The sequence below is a fragment of the Pneumocystis murina genome (assembly GCF_000349005.2).
Source record: "Pneumocystis murina B123 chromosome Unknown supercont1.12, whole genome shotgun sequence".
NCBI lineage: Eukaryota > Fungi > Ascomycota > Pneumocystomycetes > Pneumocystales > Pneumocystaceae > Pneumocystis > Pneumocystis murina.
Window position 1 is genome coordinate 149,789 of NW_017802370.1, and position 16,558 is coordinate 166,346.

General features: G+C 27.9%; 8 protein-coding genes and 1 non-coding gene across 9 annotated transcripts; 5 read left to right on the top strand and 4 right to left on the bottom strand.

Annotated features, from left to right (window-relative positions):
* Nucleotides 1-297: 297 nt before the first annotated feature.
* Nucleotides 298-1,213, top strand: PNEG_02139 (orotidine 5'-phosphate decarboxylase; the record flags this gene model as incomplete). Its single annotated transcript, XM_007875929.1, has 2 exons — nt 298-1,086; nt 1,131-1,213. 2 exons carry the CDS (start codon nt 298-300, stop codon nt 1,167-1,169), a joined length of 828 nt encoding a protein of 275 aa, XP_007874120.1. The 3' UTR covers nt 1,170-1,213.
* Nucleotides 1,214-1,598: 385 nt separating this feature from the next.
* On the top strand, nt 1,599-2,216 carry PNEG_02140 (hypothetical protein; the record flags this gene model as incomplete). Its single annotated transcript, XM_007875930.1, has 3 exons — nt 1,599-1,719; nt 1,762-1,957; nt 2,003-2,216. 3 exons carry the CDS (start codon nt 1,599-1,601, stop codon nt 2,214-2,216), a joined length of 531 nt encoding a protein of 176 aa, XP_007874121.1.
* A 425-nt stretch (nt 2,217-2,641) lies between these two features.
* On the bottom strand, nt 2,642-2,722 carry PNEG_05038. The gene has a single exon. It is a non-coding gene; the product is annotated as a tRNA-Ala (tRNA).
* Nucleotides 2,723-3,100: 378 nt separating this feature from the next.
* PNEG_02142 (hypothetical protein) lies at nt 3,101-6,496 on the top strand (the record flags this gene model as incomplete). Its single annotated transcript, XM_007875931.1, has 14 exons — nt 3,101-3,274; nt 3,325-3,617; nt 3,659-3,798; nt 3,859-3,953; nt 3,999-4,132; nt 4,181-4,556; nt 4,602-5,214; nt 5,265-5,476; nt 5,520-5,735; nt 5,778-5,946; nt 5,991-6,133; nt 6,174-6,260; nt 6,304-6,388; nt 6,432-6,496. 14 exons carry the CDS (start codon nt 3,101-3,103, stop codon nt 6,494-6,496), a joined length of 2,802 nt encoding a protein of 933 aa, XP_007874122.1.
* A 153-nt stretch (nt 6,497-6,649) lies between these two features.
* PNEG_02143 (hypothetical protein) lies at nt 6,650-7,493 on the bottom strand (the record flags this gene model as incomplete). The annotated part of the gene is made up of 4 exons (XM_007875932.1): nt 6,650-7,042; nt 7,088-7,197; nt 7,250-7,419; nt 7,471-7,493. The coding sequence occupies 4 exons, from the start codon at nt 7,491-7,493 to the stop codon at nt 6,650-6,652; spliced, it is 696 nt and encodes a 231-aa protein (XP_007874123.1).
* Nucleotides 7,494-7,778: 285 nt separating this feature from the next.
* On the top strand, nt 7,779-8,901 carry PNEG_02144 (hypothetical protein). Its single transcript, XM_007875933.1, has 7 exons — nt 7,779-7,915; nt 7,972-8,124; nt 8,171-8,265; nt 8,310-8,372; nt 8,417-8,558; nt 8,604-8,661; nt 8,705-8,901. Exons 1-7 carry the CDS (start codon nt 7,905-7,907, stop codon nt 8,723-8,725), a joined length of 543 nt encoding a protein of 180 aa, XP_007874124.1. The 5' UTR covers nt 7,779-7,904; the 3' UTR covers nt 8,726-8,901.
* On the bottom strand, nt 8,792-12,324 carry PNEG_02145 (hypothetical protein). Its single transcript, XM_007875934.1, has 14 exons — nt 12,248-12,324; nt 12,188-12,201; nt 12,050-12,127; nt 11,938-12,005; nt 11,866-11,887; nt 11,042-11,822; nt 10,884-10,989; nt 10,459-10,835; nt 10,181-10,415; nt 9,830-10,137; nt 9,684-9,782; nt 9,217-9,637; nt 8,953-9,175; nt 8,792-8,904 (listed from the first exon to the last, which is right to left on the bottom strand). The coding sequence occupies exons 1-14, from the start codon at nt 12,268-12,270 to the stop codon at nt 8,816-8,818; spliced, it is 2,844 nt and encodes a 947-aa protein (XP_007874125.1). The 5' UTR covers nt 12,271-12,324; the 3' UTR covers nt 8,792-8,815.
* Nucleotides 12,325-12,785: 461 nt separating this feature from the next.
* Nucleotides 12,786-14,438, bottom strand: PNEG_02146 (serine/threonine-protein kinase CBK1; the record flags this gene model as incomplete). Its single annotated transcript, XM_007875935.1, has 5 exons — nt 14,267-14,438; nt 14,040-14,214; nt 13,656-13,981; nt 13,135-13,614; nt 12,786-13,086 (listed from the first exon to the last, which is right to left on the bottom strand). The coding sequence occupies exons 1-5, from the start codon at nt 14,425-14,427 to the stop codon at nt 12,786-12,788; spliced, it is 1,443 nt and encodes a 480-aa protein (XP_007874126.1). The 5' UTR covers nt 14,428-14,438.
* A 617-nt stretch (nt 14,439-15,055) lies between these two features.
* On the top strand, nt 15,056-16,461 carry PNEG_02147 (hypothetical protein). Its single transcript, XM_007875937.1, has 6 exons — nt 15,056-15,107; nt 15,162-15,271; nt 15,318-15,596; nt 15,641-15,740; nt 15,785-16,233; nt 16,306-16,461. The coding sequence occupies exons 1-6, from the start codon at nt 15,061-15,063 to the stop codon at nt 16,380-16,382; spliced, it is 1,062 nt and encodes a 353-aa protein (XP_007874128.1). The 5' UTR covers nt 15,056-15,060; the 3' UTR covers nt 16,383-16,461.
* Nucleotides 16,462-16,558: the final 97 nt, after the last annotated feature.

Genomic DNA, 16,558 nt, shown 5'->3' on the forward strand with positions numbered 1-16,558 from the left:
AGCAAAAAATAGAATATTCTTCTCATATAACTATTTTCTACATGAAATACGTCAAAAACTTGAAATATGTGCGTATGTATACCTTGTCTATGTTGTTTTATAATGATTTAGCTAATTTATCTAGTAATGAATACAAAAAAACAAATAAACAAAGGAAAATACCTTATAAATCCCTTATGTATGCTATATATATACGTTATGTATGCATCATATATGCGTATTATATGCACCATGAATCTAGTCATCCGGTGTATTCGAGAACGTCTCCCAATATTATAAAATCTATAATTACTAAAAATGAGTATAAATACTATAAAAATGACCTATAAAGAGCGTTCAAAGCTTTATTCTAATAAAACAGCGCAACGGCTGTTAGAATTAATGGATCGTAAACAAACAAATTTGTCAGTGGCAGCAGATTTTACAAAGAAACAAGAAGTGTTAGATTTTGCAGATAAAACAGGACCATATATATGCATATTAAAAACGCATGTTGATATTATAGAGGATTTTGATATTTCGTTTATTTTTGAATTGAAAAAACTAGCAGAAAAGCATGATTTTTTGATTTTTGAAGATAGAAAATTTGCAGATATTGGAAAAACGGTTCAATTGCAGTATTCATCTGGAATTTATAAGATTTCTGAATGGGCAGATATTATTAATGCACATCCTATGCCTGGAGAAGGAATAATTGATGGTTTGAAGAAAATTGGAGAGCCTCAAGGTCGGGGATTATTTTTATTAGCAGAAATGAGTTCAAAAGGATGTTTATCAACAGAGGAATATGTAAATGCATCAATTAAAATGGCAAAGAAAAATAAGGAATTTGTTATAGGATTTATTTCGATACGTCGATGGCCAATATTGACAGAAGAATTTATTTTAATGACTCCTGGTGTAGGATATGTTACAAACAATGATTCAGTGGGCAATATGTATAAATTTGCAGAGAGAGACGTTTATGGACAACAATATCGTACACCAGAAAATGTAATTTTGGATTTAGGTTCAGATATTATTATTGTAGGAAGAAATATTTACGCATCTGGAAAAGATATTGTAACAGAAACATTGAAATATAAGGTATATATGGGATTTATTTAAAGCAGATTGATTAAACAAGTCAGAATGCCGGATGGAAAGCATATATGACTCGAATTTCTTAAGATGAAAAAATAAATTAAATCTTAGTAATATTTGATATGGAATCAATCTATACATTTAAAGGTGTCTGGACTGGAATTCGATTATAATAAAAAATAAAATATTTTATACTGAAAAATTAATATTTTTAAATATAATTGAAATATTAAGACAAACAATATATAATAATAAAAGGATAATTAAGAGGATATTATTTTGGTAGAACTTCTGGAGTCTTGTATTTTTTTTCTGAAAAAAACAATGATAAAAATATATGAAATATAGAAAAAATCATTCAAAACAAGTTAACAGTGAAATATACAACGCCTTTTAACATATTAAAAAATACTTATTGATTTATCTTTGATAATTGGCTATAAAGAATCACGTGACTTTATAAAAGGTAACAATATTCTACGCGACTTATCGAAAACTTGATAAAAGCAATTGAGATGGAAAGAATGAGTATTTCTATTAATATCTATGATTTATTGCCTGAAGGGACTATTTCTAATATTGCATGGATGCTGGGTATTGGGATTTATCATAGTGGATTAGTTATTGGGGATAAAGGTAGATAATGTGTTTGGGAAGAATAATTTTTGACGCGTATAGAGTATGCGTATGGGGGACATTCATTGGAGAATGTATCAGGTATTTATACAACGGTGCCTAGAACAATACCACCAGGAGGTCGATTTCGAACATCGATTAAATATGGATCTATTATAATTATGCCTGATGAAGTGGAGGAAATTATTTGTGATATAGGAAAGGAGTTTCAGGGACTTTCTTATAATCTTCTTACTAGGTCTTTCTTCTTCTAATTATAATGAATGTTTACCGATAAAAATAGCAGAAATTGTAACCATTTTACATCACATCTTTTATACCGTCTTACATCATTATCTACACCGAAATGGTTAAATCGTGCTGCTGCAATTGGCGTTGCATTTCCCTATATGGTTCCTAGTGGATGGATTGAGCCTCCAACTGTAGAAAACGATTCTGAAGCTGAACTTTTTGATTCTACAATATTACCTATAAAAAACATTTCAAAGCGCTTATAAATTGCTATGTTTTTTATTTTTATTCAAACATTTAATGGTCTAAGTTTTTGGAAATTATTTCAATAAGTTTGTCAAAAACTACGTTTTAAGTGCAATATACAAGATTCTTATCGTTTATCCATGATTTTTTATCACCTTAGTTTTAGGTGCATTTTTTCTTAGATTTCGAAAAACTCATTTTGAAACTCGACTTAGAGTTATGCTTCAAGGATATGGGAACATGTTTTTTAATGCGTTTATATATATATTAAAGTTTTTGTGTAAATATTTTTTATTTGGGTCAAAATATTACTTGGGATAGTTTTTATATACTTTTTAAAAATGCATACTTCATATTAAAATGTATTCCAAATACTTACAAATATCCTTTAAATATTTAATAATTATATACCCTAAAATAACATTTGAAAAGTTTAAGATTTTTTTGGAGGACCTGGGGATCGAACCCAGTACCTTGCGCAAATCGCTATGCTAAGCGCACGCTCTACCATTTGAGCTAGCCCCCCGATTATTGTTTTGAGAAAAAAAAAATATATAAAGATAATATAATATTCTTCAGTTATATTACTAGATTAAGGGTTAAAACCAAGTTAAACTGTAATATAGCCTATCCTAATAAGGGTTAAGGTTAAGGTTAGGGTTTTTGTTAATCTGGAATTATAAGCTGCGAAGATAAAAATATCGAAGGGTTCATCCTTTTTTACCTTAAAAATTGCTTTAGTAATGAGTTATATTAGATATGTTGAAGCCCTTTTCTTTTTTTAAAAGGATTAATAACTAAGATTAAAAAAAAAACTAAAATCTTTATCTAATCAGATATACCTATTATAAAATAGATTCTTTTTTACAGTGGAATTACATATATTTAAAGTATTAGTAGTGATATGTACTGGCCAGTTGGTATTCCATCAGTATTTCAATTAAAAAATGATTTTTTAATGGGATTGGAATATACATCTATTTCACGAGGAGAAACCATTTTAGCATTGAAGAAATTTCATAATGGAACACATTTTATTGTCTTAACATCTAAACGTATTTATGTTTGGCAGATCCGGGTTTGAATAAATCTATTTTAATGGACAAGGTTGCTTACAAGAAATAATAGCCAACAGTACTTATTTCATGTATTACACGTTCAGCTATTTCATTAACATTGTATGGAGAGAACAGAGATTTTTTTATAATGAAAGATTCTGAATTTGCTATTATAAAAACATCACTTGGATTTTTAGTTATATATTCGATACATAATAATCTGGACCAAAAACTTTATAAATTCCATTATTCTCATAATAAAACAACAGTTTTTGACTTTTTAGATTCACATGGATTGACAGAATACGAATTGTTGTATTTAAAATTTAGATCAATGATTAAAGTAGATTCGGGTTTATTGTGGTATGCTTGGTAAATATGTTACAATAATATTAATGCAATAGTGTATTGGCATTGGATGAATGTTTGTTGTTTTCTACTTTTAACCCACCTTCTGTTCAATCTGTTTCGCAGAAAGAATTTAACCATACGATTACAATGTCAGATGATGTGGCACATATGGAATGGATTGAAGATAAAAATGGTATAATTAACGCTATTTTTTGTTTTTTTTTCAGTAAAATATGTTGCTTACATAAATTAGTTGCGATTAATAATATGATTTATGAAAAAACAATGAATATATATATATGGATTACATCAAATAGTAAAGCATATCTTGTTCGAAAAAATCCTTCAGTATTTCTTTTAAATTTTATTATTAATAGCTGAAATATCATAAAGGTAAAATCAAGAAATCAAGAAAACATTAGAAATTGGACAGGAATTTGTTTCTATGTTCCCGAAACAGAAGAAAACTATATTGTTAAAACAGATATAAATATACGCTTATCCTTGATTGCATTTGGATGTAAAAAGTAATGCAAATAAATATCTTTATTTTTGATTTTAATTGTTAACATTAGTGGTGAAATTAAGATATTTTATATTGAAAAATCCAAAAATTTAATAAGTTATCTATATACAATTATATTAGATGATTTTAGTGTGACTGGAAATATTGAATGTATGTCATGGTCAGAGGACGGCTGTGTAATCTTTGTGGGATTTCAAAACACTTGGTCTTTATGGAGTGCTTATGGAAATTTATTATGTTCCAAACCAAATGTAGAAAATGTTTCTGAAAATTCTAATGAGGAAATATTTATGGGAGGAGTTAGTCATGCATTATGGTTTAATGAAGGGGCCGAATTAATTATAGTAAGTAATAAAGAAAAATCGGATGGGAAACTCTGGAAGATAAATATGGCAAGAAGTATTCGACGTTTTTCTCTTAATTCTGTAAATTCATATGAATATTAATATAAATTTCATAATATTGTGTAGGAAAATTCTCTTAATTTTATTTTGCAAATTTCAGATGTATTTCTTATTTATAAAGGTCATGAAGAATCTGATATTGATATAATAAATCCAAAACAAATTCATTGGAAACATGTCCAGATACCATTGAATTATTTTTATGATAATTGGTCTATAAAGTATATTGCTATAAGTGCATGTTCTGAGCACTTAGCAATAGCTGGATACTATGGAATGGCATATTATAATTTTAAGACTGAACGATGGAAAATAATTGTCAAAGATACAAATTTTAGTTTTCGAATTTCAGGTGGAATGTGTTGGTATCAAGACGTATTGATTGCATCTACATCAATTAATAATACATATGGACTGAAATTATTTTCTAGAAAAAAAACAGTAGATAATATTGAAGTTTTATCATTTATAGATATCGGTGTGCCTATATATTTACTTACTCTAATATCTGAAAATCTTTTGTTGTATACAGGAAATAATTTAATTTTTCAGTATCTTATTATTATGAACGACTTCAAAGTTAAACTTGTTCTGGTAGGAAGTATTAATTTAAAGGATATAGTTTACTACCCTAAATCTTTAAGAGCATTTACATGGTGTTTTTTAAGTGATCAAATGCGTAAGTTAATATTAATTTCACAAAAGAGTATCAATAGCTAATATTTAAAGAAAATGGCCGTTTTATAAATAATATACATATGGCTAGCATTATTCTTCTTGTAGATGACAAACTTATGTTTTTAAAACCTAAAAAAAATGATCCTGCGTTAAAGTATAATATATATTTATTATCAGAAAAAGTCGAATATTTTTTATTTATTGATCATTTATCACAATATTTAAGACCTTCAATATGTGCATTTTGTGGAACAGAAATTAAAGTAAATTCTTGATTATTTACGATTTATATTTTAATATTATTAGATATGGATGGACTTTTCTAATATTATAGATGATACTGATAATCAAAGTGATGATGAAAGTTTTTTAAATTTAAAAAATGATTGCAATTTAATTACTATTCCTTTGGATTTTTATCCTGTTTTTTTTCTATTGAATAAAGGTGTCATCTTAGGAATAAAAAATACTGTAATTCAACAGAGAAATTTGGATTTTTTTAATTTTAAGTTTGATATAATGGCAAGTTTTCTGTTTTGTATCATCTTTTTTAACTTTGAGAAGACTACACTTTTTCTACCATATATCTTAGAAAAATATTTAGATAGAACTACAATTAAGGAATCTATTATTTTAGCTTCTAAATATCAGAAATTGGTCTATTTTAATCATATACTTGAGCTTCTTTTGTACAATGTATTAGAAAAAGAGATAAATTGTTTAAAGGATTTCGGTGATATTTTTTATATTTAAGATTCATAAATTTACAAGGTTTAGATCCTTTACTTCCTAAAGTAGCATCTTTTCTAAATCATTTCCCAAAAATGCTGGATATAGTTGCTTCATGTGCGCGTAAAATAGAGATTTCTTTTTGGAAGAATCTATTTAGCGTTATAGGCACTCCAAGAGAATTGTTTGAAGTATTTTTCCTTTTTACTTAAATAATTTCTTACACGTTAGAAATGTATGGAACTAGATAAACTCGAAACAGCAACAGAATATCTAATTATATTACATACTATGGAATCAACTGAAGATATGGATAAAGTAGTATATAATATATATGTAAATTTATTTCTAATATGTTAAGAATATTATAAGGGTTTTGGAAAAGGCTGTGCTATTAAAAAAATGGAAACTTTGTAGTGAATTGGCTAGGTTTTCTGTTTCATATAGTAATAAATAATAATTATTGAAAATTTTGCTAATTAATAATAGACAATGAAATAATCTTGAAAAAATTTATATTATCCTTTCCTGATATATTAGGTATTCATAATTAGAATAAAACAATATAGGTTATTATTTCGTGTCTTTGGTATTTATTTTATTATGAAGGCTGTCTTTTTATTGGATTTTTCATATTGCTATATTTAAGGATTTATGTAATATAGCATAATTAAGTAAATTTCAAAAAATGATACTTCCAAAAGTATCTATTTGTCATTGTTTTTTGAATTTTCGTTTTCTCTAATGGTATCTAGTTTTATATCCTGTTCTTTTTTGTAAATATCTTGATGTTGATGAATAATTGAATATTCTCGAACTTTAAAACCAAAAATCCGAGGTACATATCGTTCTTGGCTTTTATGTGGAATTAGATAAGGATAAACTTGAAGCATAATGTGTGGAAATGTGGTTCCAAAATATGCACCATCAATTGTTACATGTCGCGATGATTTAGGTGTATAAATATCTTCACATTTGGGACAATAAAGCTTTACAGAGCTGGAATAAGGAATATCTGATAGTCCTACGGGAAGAACTGCTTGCGAATTACAAAGGACTCGGGGGCATCGACCGAAATCATATTTTTTATATTTTTCAAGCTGAGTGATTTAGTTTGGCAAAAAAAATCAAAAAAAAAAAAAAACCATTTTTTGAAGTCCTCGTGTTGTTAAAATAAATCTTGCGTGGATTAAACCATAAAGATGTTGTGCTGATTTTTCAATTTGATTTCGCAGATCATCATTTACATCATGATCTTTGTAAAAATTAATACAACAAATTACTGAATATCCTATTCATCGACGCACCAAATACATCTGTTACCATTTCTATTGCATAATTATAATGTTGGACTTCTGTATTAATTCCGGTTAAATTAAATTTATCTTGAATATATTCTTCATCAATTTCACAAAAAAATTCATTTCCTTTAATTCCAAGGAACCAATCGATCCAATATTTTGAACAATCTGAATAGCTAATGTTATATGAGTATTTCATACATTTTTTTCAAAAATTTTTAAGGGACCTCTTCGACAATAAATCTTCCATTCTCTTTATTTTAATGGTTTTTAAGAATTAAAAAAAATAACTACTGGTTGATCTTGTAAAAAATATTTTTCTAAGAAAAATATTTTTGGATTCTTTTTAAAAATTTTTTCTATAACTTTGATATAAAATCAGTATAATTTTTGATTTTTTAAGTCGGCTCTCAGTAACCTTTGTGACTAAAAATTAGCGAAGTGGGCTAAAATAAATATAGTATGACTTATATAAAAAATATATATTTCTAATAAATACAGTCAATAATTTATTTAGAAGGTCTAGAGGTGAAGAGTTTTTTTTCGGTTAAATTTGTTAGTATAATTTGGTAATTTACTTTTTTATATAAAATACTTTTTTAGTGGAATCCTTTGAAAAACAAAAGAAGTTTTTAGAATGCTATGATTTTTTTATTTCATTATGTTTAAAAGGTATTTTTGTTTTTTTTTTTCAGTGTTAAAAATTTGTTAATTTTGAGTATAATTAGATTTAAAGGAAAAGAACATATTAAAGGAATAACACAACTAAAATCATCTACACAGAAGGCTTTAAAAGCTAAAATTATTGAAATATATCCAGATCTTGAACCGTTTATGAGTGAAATTTTTCCTAAAAAGTCGCAGTTAACACTTATTAAATGGTATATAAATATATTTTTTAAATTTGATTTATATTTATAGATATAGTGAGGAAAGGATTTCATTATATAGTCTTAATAATGAAATTCTTTTTTTCCAATACTTTGACAATATATATCCTCATTTAAAATTATTGCATAAATGTATTTATTTATTTAATTTTTTTAAACTTACAATGAAATTTTAGATCCAGATGGATTTTTAAAAGTTCAAGCTGATCAAGGTGTAATTAAATCGATCCTTTCTGGCGGTATATATTTGTGTTTATTGCTTTTTTTTTCTAAAAAATAATAGCTAATCTTATGTGTCCTGGGTTAACATCAAAAGGTGCCTATTGTCCTAATAATATTGATGCTGAGAAGACAGTTTCAATCATGGTATATGGAAAAGAGCATGCAGTTGCTGTAGGTTTAACGAAGTTGTCTTCTAGTGATATGTAAATATTTTTATTTTTTTTTAAAAAATATTAATTAATGTTAAGAAAAACAATCAATAAGGGAATAGGCATTGAAAATATACATTATATAGGGGATAGTCTGGTAATTGCTTATTAAGAAATTTTATTTTATTTATACATAATAGTGGAATTTAGTATTAGATTAATAATATTATTAGAAATATATTTGTAAATAAATATAATCTTATTGTTATATTATTCTAGTCAAGAGATCGAAATAAGATGTTTTATATAAATTACGAAGTAGATATATCTGTAGATTTATTAAGTTCTTGGAGGGCTTCAATGTATTTAGTGGTTATTCTTTGAACTTCACGCTGTTTGCCTGTGTTTTTTTAGATATTAAATGTTAAATAAATTAATGTTTCAAAACCTATCGTTATCAAAATCTCTTTTAACAATTCTCTTTTGTCTAGTCCTGCAACTTTAGGTTTCCAAGTAATATAAGGGTCATCTAATATAGGTCCTAATAAATACATACAAAGTTCCTCTAACTTGTCTTTCATATTTTCCTCTGCGATTTTTCGAGTATATACATTTAAAATAGTTTTATATTCATCTGGTGAATGAAGTATTGCTGCTGATGAAAGACGATTCTAAAATATTGGTTATTTTGATTATTTTTTTTGTAACTCACCTCTAAATGACTAATGCTCACACTTGTCTCAAAGCTTTCATAGCCTTCTAAAAGCATTGCGCTTTTAACAATTTTCTGCAAAAATCGCCCACGTCCTAATTTCATTATTTCATCATCTGTTCTTCTCTCAAGCATGGCAATGATTCCTGACTTTCCAGCTGTTCCTTTAAACCCACTTGAGTCCCAGTATTGACTGCCTACCGCCCACCATGATTCGCTTATTTTTAACCACGAATACATGGCAGCATTGTATGTAAATCCGTCTCCATCTGAAAGTGTGATAATCACTTGTCCTAACGAATTTATTGAAGCAGAAACAATGGACGGTGCACTCTTTAGTTCAGAAGACTGAAAAACAGATGCGTCAAGGATAGGAGCTAAAGAAACTGGAGGATGAGGTGATGATTCAAGTACAATGTTCCTTTTATTTCCTAAGTTAAGCAAAATAAAATATGAAATTAATATACCAGACATGTAGCAATCCTATAGATGTAATACACATGAGGAACGGACCTTGACATTCAAGAAAGCAGGGAGATGATTCCAATACGATAGATGGAAATAATCTATTTTGTTAATTATATAAATATGCAAAAAAAAAAGATAAATTTACCTTCTACCATGAGGTGACCATATAATAATAGTACCATCTTCACATCCTACTGCCCAAAAAAGTGTATTCCCCGCTAATAAAAGAACTGCCTTGGGTAAAAATTCTGTCCACAAAATATTCCCTTTTTTCGTAACAGTTATTCTTGTGGGTTTGTGTTCTCCAGTACCATTTCGAACATCTAAAGTGTTATTGGTAATATTAACATACATTGAAAGAAATGTAATGACTTTAGGTACTCCAAGACGAATTTGTGAAACACTAGTAGATGGACAAATAACAGCAGGTCTGATAAATTCAGGTACATCTATCTATCGACTTAAATAAACATGGTTATAAAAATAATAAAAATACTTTTGTTTGATCATTTGTTTGTTTCATTTTTCCTTTCTTTTGAAATGTGTGTTGTTCTTCATTTTCTTCTGGGCGATTTTTTCTTTTGTTTCCTATTATTAATGAACGAATACCTCCTTTTGGAAGAGCATAGGAAGGTTCAGATAAATCTAATGTTTGAGCAGGCTTTTGTTCTTCAGAAGATGTTTGTAAAAGCGATCCGGATAAAGGGTTCTCAATAGGCGCATCAGACAAACTATAGTCAAGGTTAATTATTATAGTAAAACTATTTTTTTTACTTAGAAAGAAGTTGTGGTGTTACACGCTTTTTTCCATCTTTTGTAATTGAAACTTTTTGTTGTACAGATTTATGTATATTATTTGAAGGTATAGATGATAATGTAGTATTAATTTGAGGTTCTTTAGAAATCAGAGTTGTTTGACATTTTTCTGTATATGCCGTAGATTCCATTTCTTTATTTAAAATCTCAGATTTTGTTTCATTAGAAGTACAATCTATTTTTACAGGTTCAATGCCACCCATTAAGTCTTCCATTCTTTTAACATGTGCATTTGCTTCTGCTTCGTTTGTTTTTGCTTCAAGTTCTAATTGAGCAGTTGATTCTGGAAGAACTGTTCCATGACGTCCGTGACCATATTTAGATAACAATTTTTCCTAAAAGTATCATGTCAAAAGAAAACAAATAAAGTAAAGTAGAATTACTGTTTCTGCTGCTGTCAATGGCTCTCCAAATTCATCTTTATCAAATAAGCAAGCTACAATGCTTCCATCATATGAACAAAGAAATAAACATAATCCATCAGGAGACCTGGTAGAGATAAGTATATATTATGCAATAAAATATTATAAAAGTGAAATACCAACAAAGATCTCCGATACTTTTTTCTGCGATTTCTTGGGTAACAAGAATAGGACGAGGATTCATCGTATTCCAAATACTTAATGTCCTATCCTGTCCAGCACATGCAATAATTGTCATGATTTTATTATCTTCCTTATTTGTATTGGGAAGTCGGAAAATAATAGGATTGAAGGAAGTTACTTCTACTGCACCTTCATGACCGATAAGATTAATAAGGCTTGTCCAAGTTCCACGTTCAATAACAGCAACACTACTCACTGGACCATTCATTGCATTTGCTCCAGCAATATGTAATCCATCTGGTGACCACGAAGGTCTTCTAAAATAAGTTGTAGACGGCGAATTTTTAAAAGGTTTAGATACAGTTTTTTCAAGACAATAATCTGAAGTACGCCATATTTTTATAGTTCTATCATCACTTTCAGTTGCAAAATACTTTCCAACTGGATCAAATGTAATTCCTTTAACATGACTTTGATGAGCATCTATTTTTTTCAATTTCTCAAACGTAGATCCATGCCAAACAATAATAGCACTATCCAAACCAACACTTACCAAAATAGAATTGTCATGAATCCATGCTAAATCTTGAATATCATTATCATGCCCTATTAAACGCCTAAAACTTCTCCAATTCTCTACATTAGTCTCATTACTTCCAAACATTTTACCAAAATTATGTCCAAGTAGATCAATCTGCCATATAATAATAATTCTATCATCACTTCCAGATGCTAGATACTTCCCATTTGGTGAAAATCTTACTGTTGTAACAACACCTTTTTTTTGTTATTTTTATACTTTTAAAAGTTAAATAAAAACCAGTATGAATACTCATTGAACACTACAATATTTTCAATACTACTCATAAACTACATAATGTAATAATATTACCAATTGTTTCGGTTCATTACTATCTTCTTCAAGAATTGCTTTAGTGGACCATATTTTCACTTTCGAGTCTAAAAAATTAGAACTTTCAAACAATTATCCTATAAACCCCTACCAAATCCACCTGATGCAAGTCTAGAGCCATCAGGAGAAATATGAACAGAAAAAATAGCCTTTGCTTCATTTCGTTCATCTAATATTTAATATTACATTTTTAAAGAAAAAAACGTTATTTTGACAAATCAAAACATACCAAAATGACCAAGCCTATAAATATTTTATAAAAAGGTAGTCTTTATCTATTTTTTCTTACCAAGAAGGTTTAATAAATAACATCAATTCTTAATCAAGAAAATCTGTGTAAATGGGCTATTTTGACCCGATTTTTTCGTTAAAAAATGGTATTCAAGTATTTTAAAAGATAAAAAAGCGTATTCGCTTCTTTATTATATGTTTCTTATAATTTTCCTCGAAATATAGGGTTATATAGCAATTCATTCAATATTGACAGGTACAAACGTTGCAAGAGATGAAATCGAAAAAAAGATATTATATATAAGGATAAATAGAAGTAGTATGTAAAATCTACATAAAGATGCAATTTCTAGAGTTAATTTTATAGAAATATTATACAAAAAAATATTTTAAGTATTGATTTTTAATTTTTATACAAAAACTCTAGAAACAAAACAAAATTCATGTTTATCTATAAAACATGTATGTAGGAATATTTTAGATCTATATATAGGTTTAAAATAGGAGACTTGAAAGTGTAAGAAAGTTTTTATATAGTTATTGTTTTGGGGTCTAAATGTATGAGTATCGAAGAATTATTATTGTAAATTATATACTTATAAAATCCCTTTCTGTGTCATCATATCAAATCGTTTATAAGTATAGCCTACAAAAGCTAAATTTTGATCAACATCACTTGGTATTTTATTTTGTAACATAGGTGGGGAATTCATAGGAATATCAGGAATGTTATCGATTTCTTCAAAATAACTTGTATCTGTAATACTTTTAAGTTGAGGAATGAAAGGTGCATTTATTTCTCGTATAGTATTCCAATCTACTCCACGGAAGAAAGGATGCAACTTTATATCGTTAGCTCCATATCGACCCAGACGTTGATCCGCCGATGTTAATAATCTATTTGATTAAGTTATTTAGAAATAATCATTATAGGATAAATATTACTTTCTAATTAAATCCTCTGCTTCCGCACTAAGATGTAAATCTTCAGGAAAATAAAGATTTTCTTTCCAATTGATAATTTTACGATATGTTTCATGTGCATTTTCGCTGCAAAATGGAGGCCATCCAATAAGACATTCAAACATGATTGCACCAAGACTCCACCAATCACATTCTTGTCCATATCCATGCTGTGTAAAAATCTCTGGAGCAATATAATCAGGAGTACCAACAGTACTATAGGCCATAATTCTTCGATTTTTCTTCCATGTAGCAATTTTATCTTTAGAAGACATTGTTAAAGAAATTGTATCAACCATCAATGAATTTTGTGTTGAAGAAGTAGATGAATTTATTTTGCTTTCAAAAAGTCGTTGATAATAAGCATTATCGTGAGTTTTATGAAATCCCATAGAAAGACCAAAATCAGATAGCTTAATATGTCCGGTTTTATCAATCAAAATATTATCAGGTTTTATATCACTAAAAATAAAAAGCTTTTGTTTTGAAATAAAAAAACTAACCGATGAATAAAACCAAGCTTATGAACCGCTTCAATAGCTAATATACATTCTGCGATATAAAATCGAGTTACATCTTCTGAAAATGTATCATATTTGATCAACATAGTCATTAAATCACCCCCTGGCAAAAATTCCATAATTAAATATAGATATTGCGAATCTTGAAATGAATAATAAAGTGATACAACCCATGGAGAATCTGACTCAGCTAACACATCTCTTTCTGCCTTAACATGTGCCAATTGATCTTTCTTAAACATTTCTGACTTAAGTAACGTTTTCATTGCATAAATTTTTCCTGTATCAATTTTTTGTACTAAACGCACCTAAAATATGGTCAAAGAATAATTCTATACCAATATATATATTCAATCATTTCCTAACCTCTCCAAATGCACCTTTTCCAATCACCTTAACTGTATGAAAATCATTTAATGATAATTTAGTACGTCTTAATCGAAGAAATTGAGATTCTTTTTGTCCTAAAGAATTAAGTTGACGCTTTTTTCTTTCCTCTGAACCACGATCTTGCGCTAATTTTGCCTCAAAGTCTATTCTTCTGATTTACAATTAGAACAATGTATTCAATATTATTGTTTCGAGAAAAAAACCGCTGATTTCTTTCAACAGTTTGTTCAACTGTTACTTTATATAAATGTTCTAGTTTTAATTTAACAGATGCTGCTCGTTCGTGTGTTGTTTTCGTAAAACTAGATGCATCTCTGACAAAATAAACAGGATCACATGAGACTGATGACGATCCTCTATTCATCTCGTTATTGTTATATACTGACTCCTATTGTATTTTAATTATATTTTCCATTTATTCTCCTCTATTATTACTGATTTCTTCTGTTGAAAAGCTGCTGCCTTTTTCCCTGAACCTGATATCTTCTGCATTATAAATTATCCTCTAACTTTTTTTTAAATTCGCATATTTTCCTCGTTCAAAAATGAATTTGGGGATTACTTAATATTTTTTCTTCAATTATTCACTAATTTTTATCTTTTTTCCCGATCTTTACCCTCTTAAACTCTTTTCAAAGGATTCTCCAAACCCTCCTGTTGTCGTTAACAATCAATAAAAAAAGCACTGGTTTTTAACTATAAAAAATAAAATATTAATTTTGACATTTATATTTAAGATTTCGTCCTTTTTGTTTCTTTTTTATTCATTTTTTTTATTTTTTTCTGTATAAATCTTTGTTTTTTTTATAAAACTTATTTCAAAAAGAAATATTTTTAAAACAAAAAATAGTTCTTTAGAAACAAAAGAAACATTTGAAATCTAGACACTTGGTTTAGTTATTTTTTTATAATTTTTTTCTGAGAGCTTGATTTTCTCTGAGATCATCTTGATCGATAAAAATTAGATAAAAACAAAAAGCATAAAATAACGGGAAAAATGACTCCGACAGTCGATGGAACTGTTCCTACACCTATTTCTGTAGCGTATTAAATGAATTATGTTTTTTTCCGGTGAAAAAAGACTAATTTTTGGGGTAGATTTGATGTTGAAGGAGTTTGTCCATTAAAGGCAGTACAAATAGACTCTTTAGTGATCTTAAAGATCATAAAACATAGTAGAGAATCTCTTACATTTCATCCAGCGACAGGTGAATTGAATTTGTTGAAATTAATGTCTTTTTCATGGCTTAAAAGGGCAACTTTTGGGGCTTGATATGAATGGTATTCTTCAAATTACTAATTCATTCCCTTTATCGCATGGAAATGAAGGAGAAAATGTGTCGTCGTTAGCGCAGAACAGAGTTGTTTATATGCAGCAGATGATGCGATGTTTAAAAGAAATTGGAGTTGATAATAATGTCGTCGGGTGGTATCAAAGTGTCCATTCAGGAGCATTTATTAATACAACGCTTATTGAGAATCAATTTTCGTATCATCAAGCACTTAATGATAGAACGGTTGTATTGATTCATGGTAAATTAGATATTCATTTTTAAAAATGGAGTTTAATATTATAGATGCGTCTCAATCCACATATGAAACATTATCATTAAAAGCATTTCGTTTAACACCGTCTTTTGTTGCAGCGAGAAAGGAAGGAAAATTTAATATTGAAAGGTAAAGATGTATTTTAATAACATAGATTTATTTAATTTATTAAGTGTTGTTAAATATGGATTATCCTATGCCAATATTCTTGAAGAGCTTCCATTGCAAATTCATAATTCTCATCTTGCAATTTCACTTCTTCATTATTTAGATAATAAGTATAGATTAGTTCCGACAGCACCTGCATTGTCTCTTAATTTACTTACTCCAAATTTTGATAATCTTGAACCTATTGTTGATTCTTATTATGAAAAGATTTTAGAGAATCTTTTGGAAACCATTGATGATTATCAATATGAACAAAGTAATTTTCAATATTATCAAAGAACTTTGGCAAGAGAACAATTAAAAATTCAACAATGGCTTCAGAAAAGACGGGCTGAAAATACTGCAAGAAGCATTAGTGATCAACCATTGCTTCCTGAAGATGAATGGCAACGTCTTTTTAAATTACCTAATGAACCATCTCGACTAGAAAGTCTTTTATTGGCTTCGCAAATTGGTAAGAAAAAATGAAACAAAATATTTACTTTTTTATAATATTGAAAGAATATAAACTAATGGTCTAATTTAGATTACTATTGTAAAAAAATTGATACTAATAGTACATCTGTTTTGACGAAACTTTATGCTTCAATTTCCAGGCAGTAAGTTTATATAAATTATTCAAAAAAAAAAAAGCAAAAATTGTATTATAGACTCATCTATGTATACAGGTGTATTATACGGGGGTTAGTTTGTTTTTTTTTATATATATTTTTATTAATAAAAATATTAATTTTTTTTCTGAATTATCGTATTCACTATTTTTTAATAAAATCATATAT

Bases quoted from the DNA above. Each gene is read 5' to 3' on its own strand.
- PNEG_02145 (XM_007875934.1), bottom strand. From the start codon at position 12,270: ATGTTATTTATTAAACCTTCTTG. The intron at 12,006-12,049 runs GTAGGGGTTTAT...CTAATTTTTTAG, and splicing joins ACTTGCATCAGGTGGATTTG to ACTCGAAAGTGAAAATATGG. The intron at 11,888-11,937 runs GTAATATTATTA...AAAATATTGTAG, and splicing joins GTAATGAACCGAAACAATTG to TGTTCAATGAGTATTCATAC.
- PNEG_02147 (XM_007875937.1), top strand. From the start codon at position 15,061: ATGACTCCGACAGTCGATGGAACTGTTCCTACACCTATTTCTGTAGC. The intron at 15,272-15,317 runs GTGAATTGAATT...ATGGCTTAAAAG, and splicing joins TACATTTCATCCAGCGACAG to GGCAACTTTTGGGGCTTGAT. The intron at 16,234-16,305 runs GTAAGAAAAAAT...GGTCTAATTTAG, and splicing joins TTTATTGGCTTCGCAAATTG to ATTACTATTGTAAAAAAATT.
- PNEG_02144 (XM_007875933.1), top strand. The intron at 8,125-8,170 runs GTATATAAATAT...TTATAGATATAG, and splicing joins CAGTTAACACTTATTAAATG to TGAGGAAAGGATTTCATTAT. The intron at 8,266-8,309 runs GTATTTATTTAT...ATGAAATTTTAG, and splicing joins TTTAAAATTATTGCATAAAT to ATCCAGATGGATTTTTAAAA.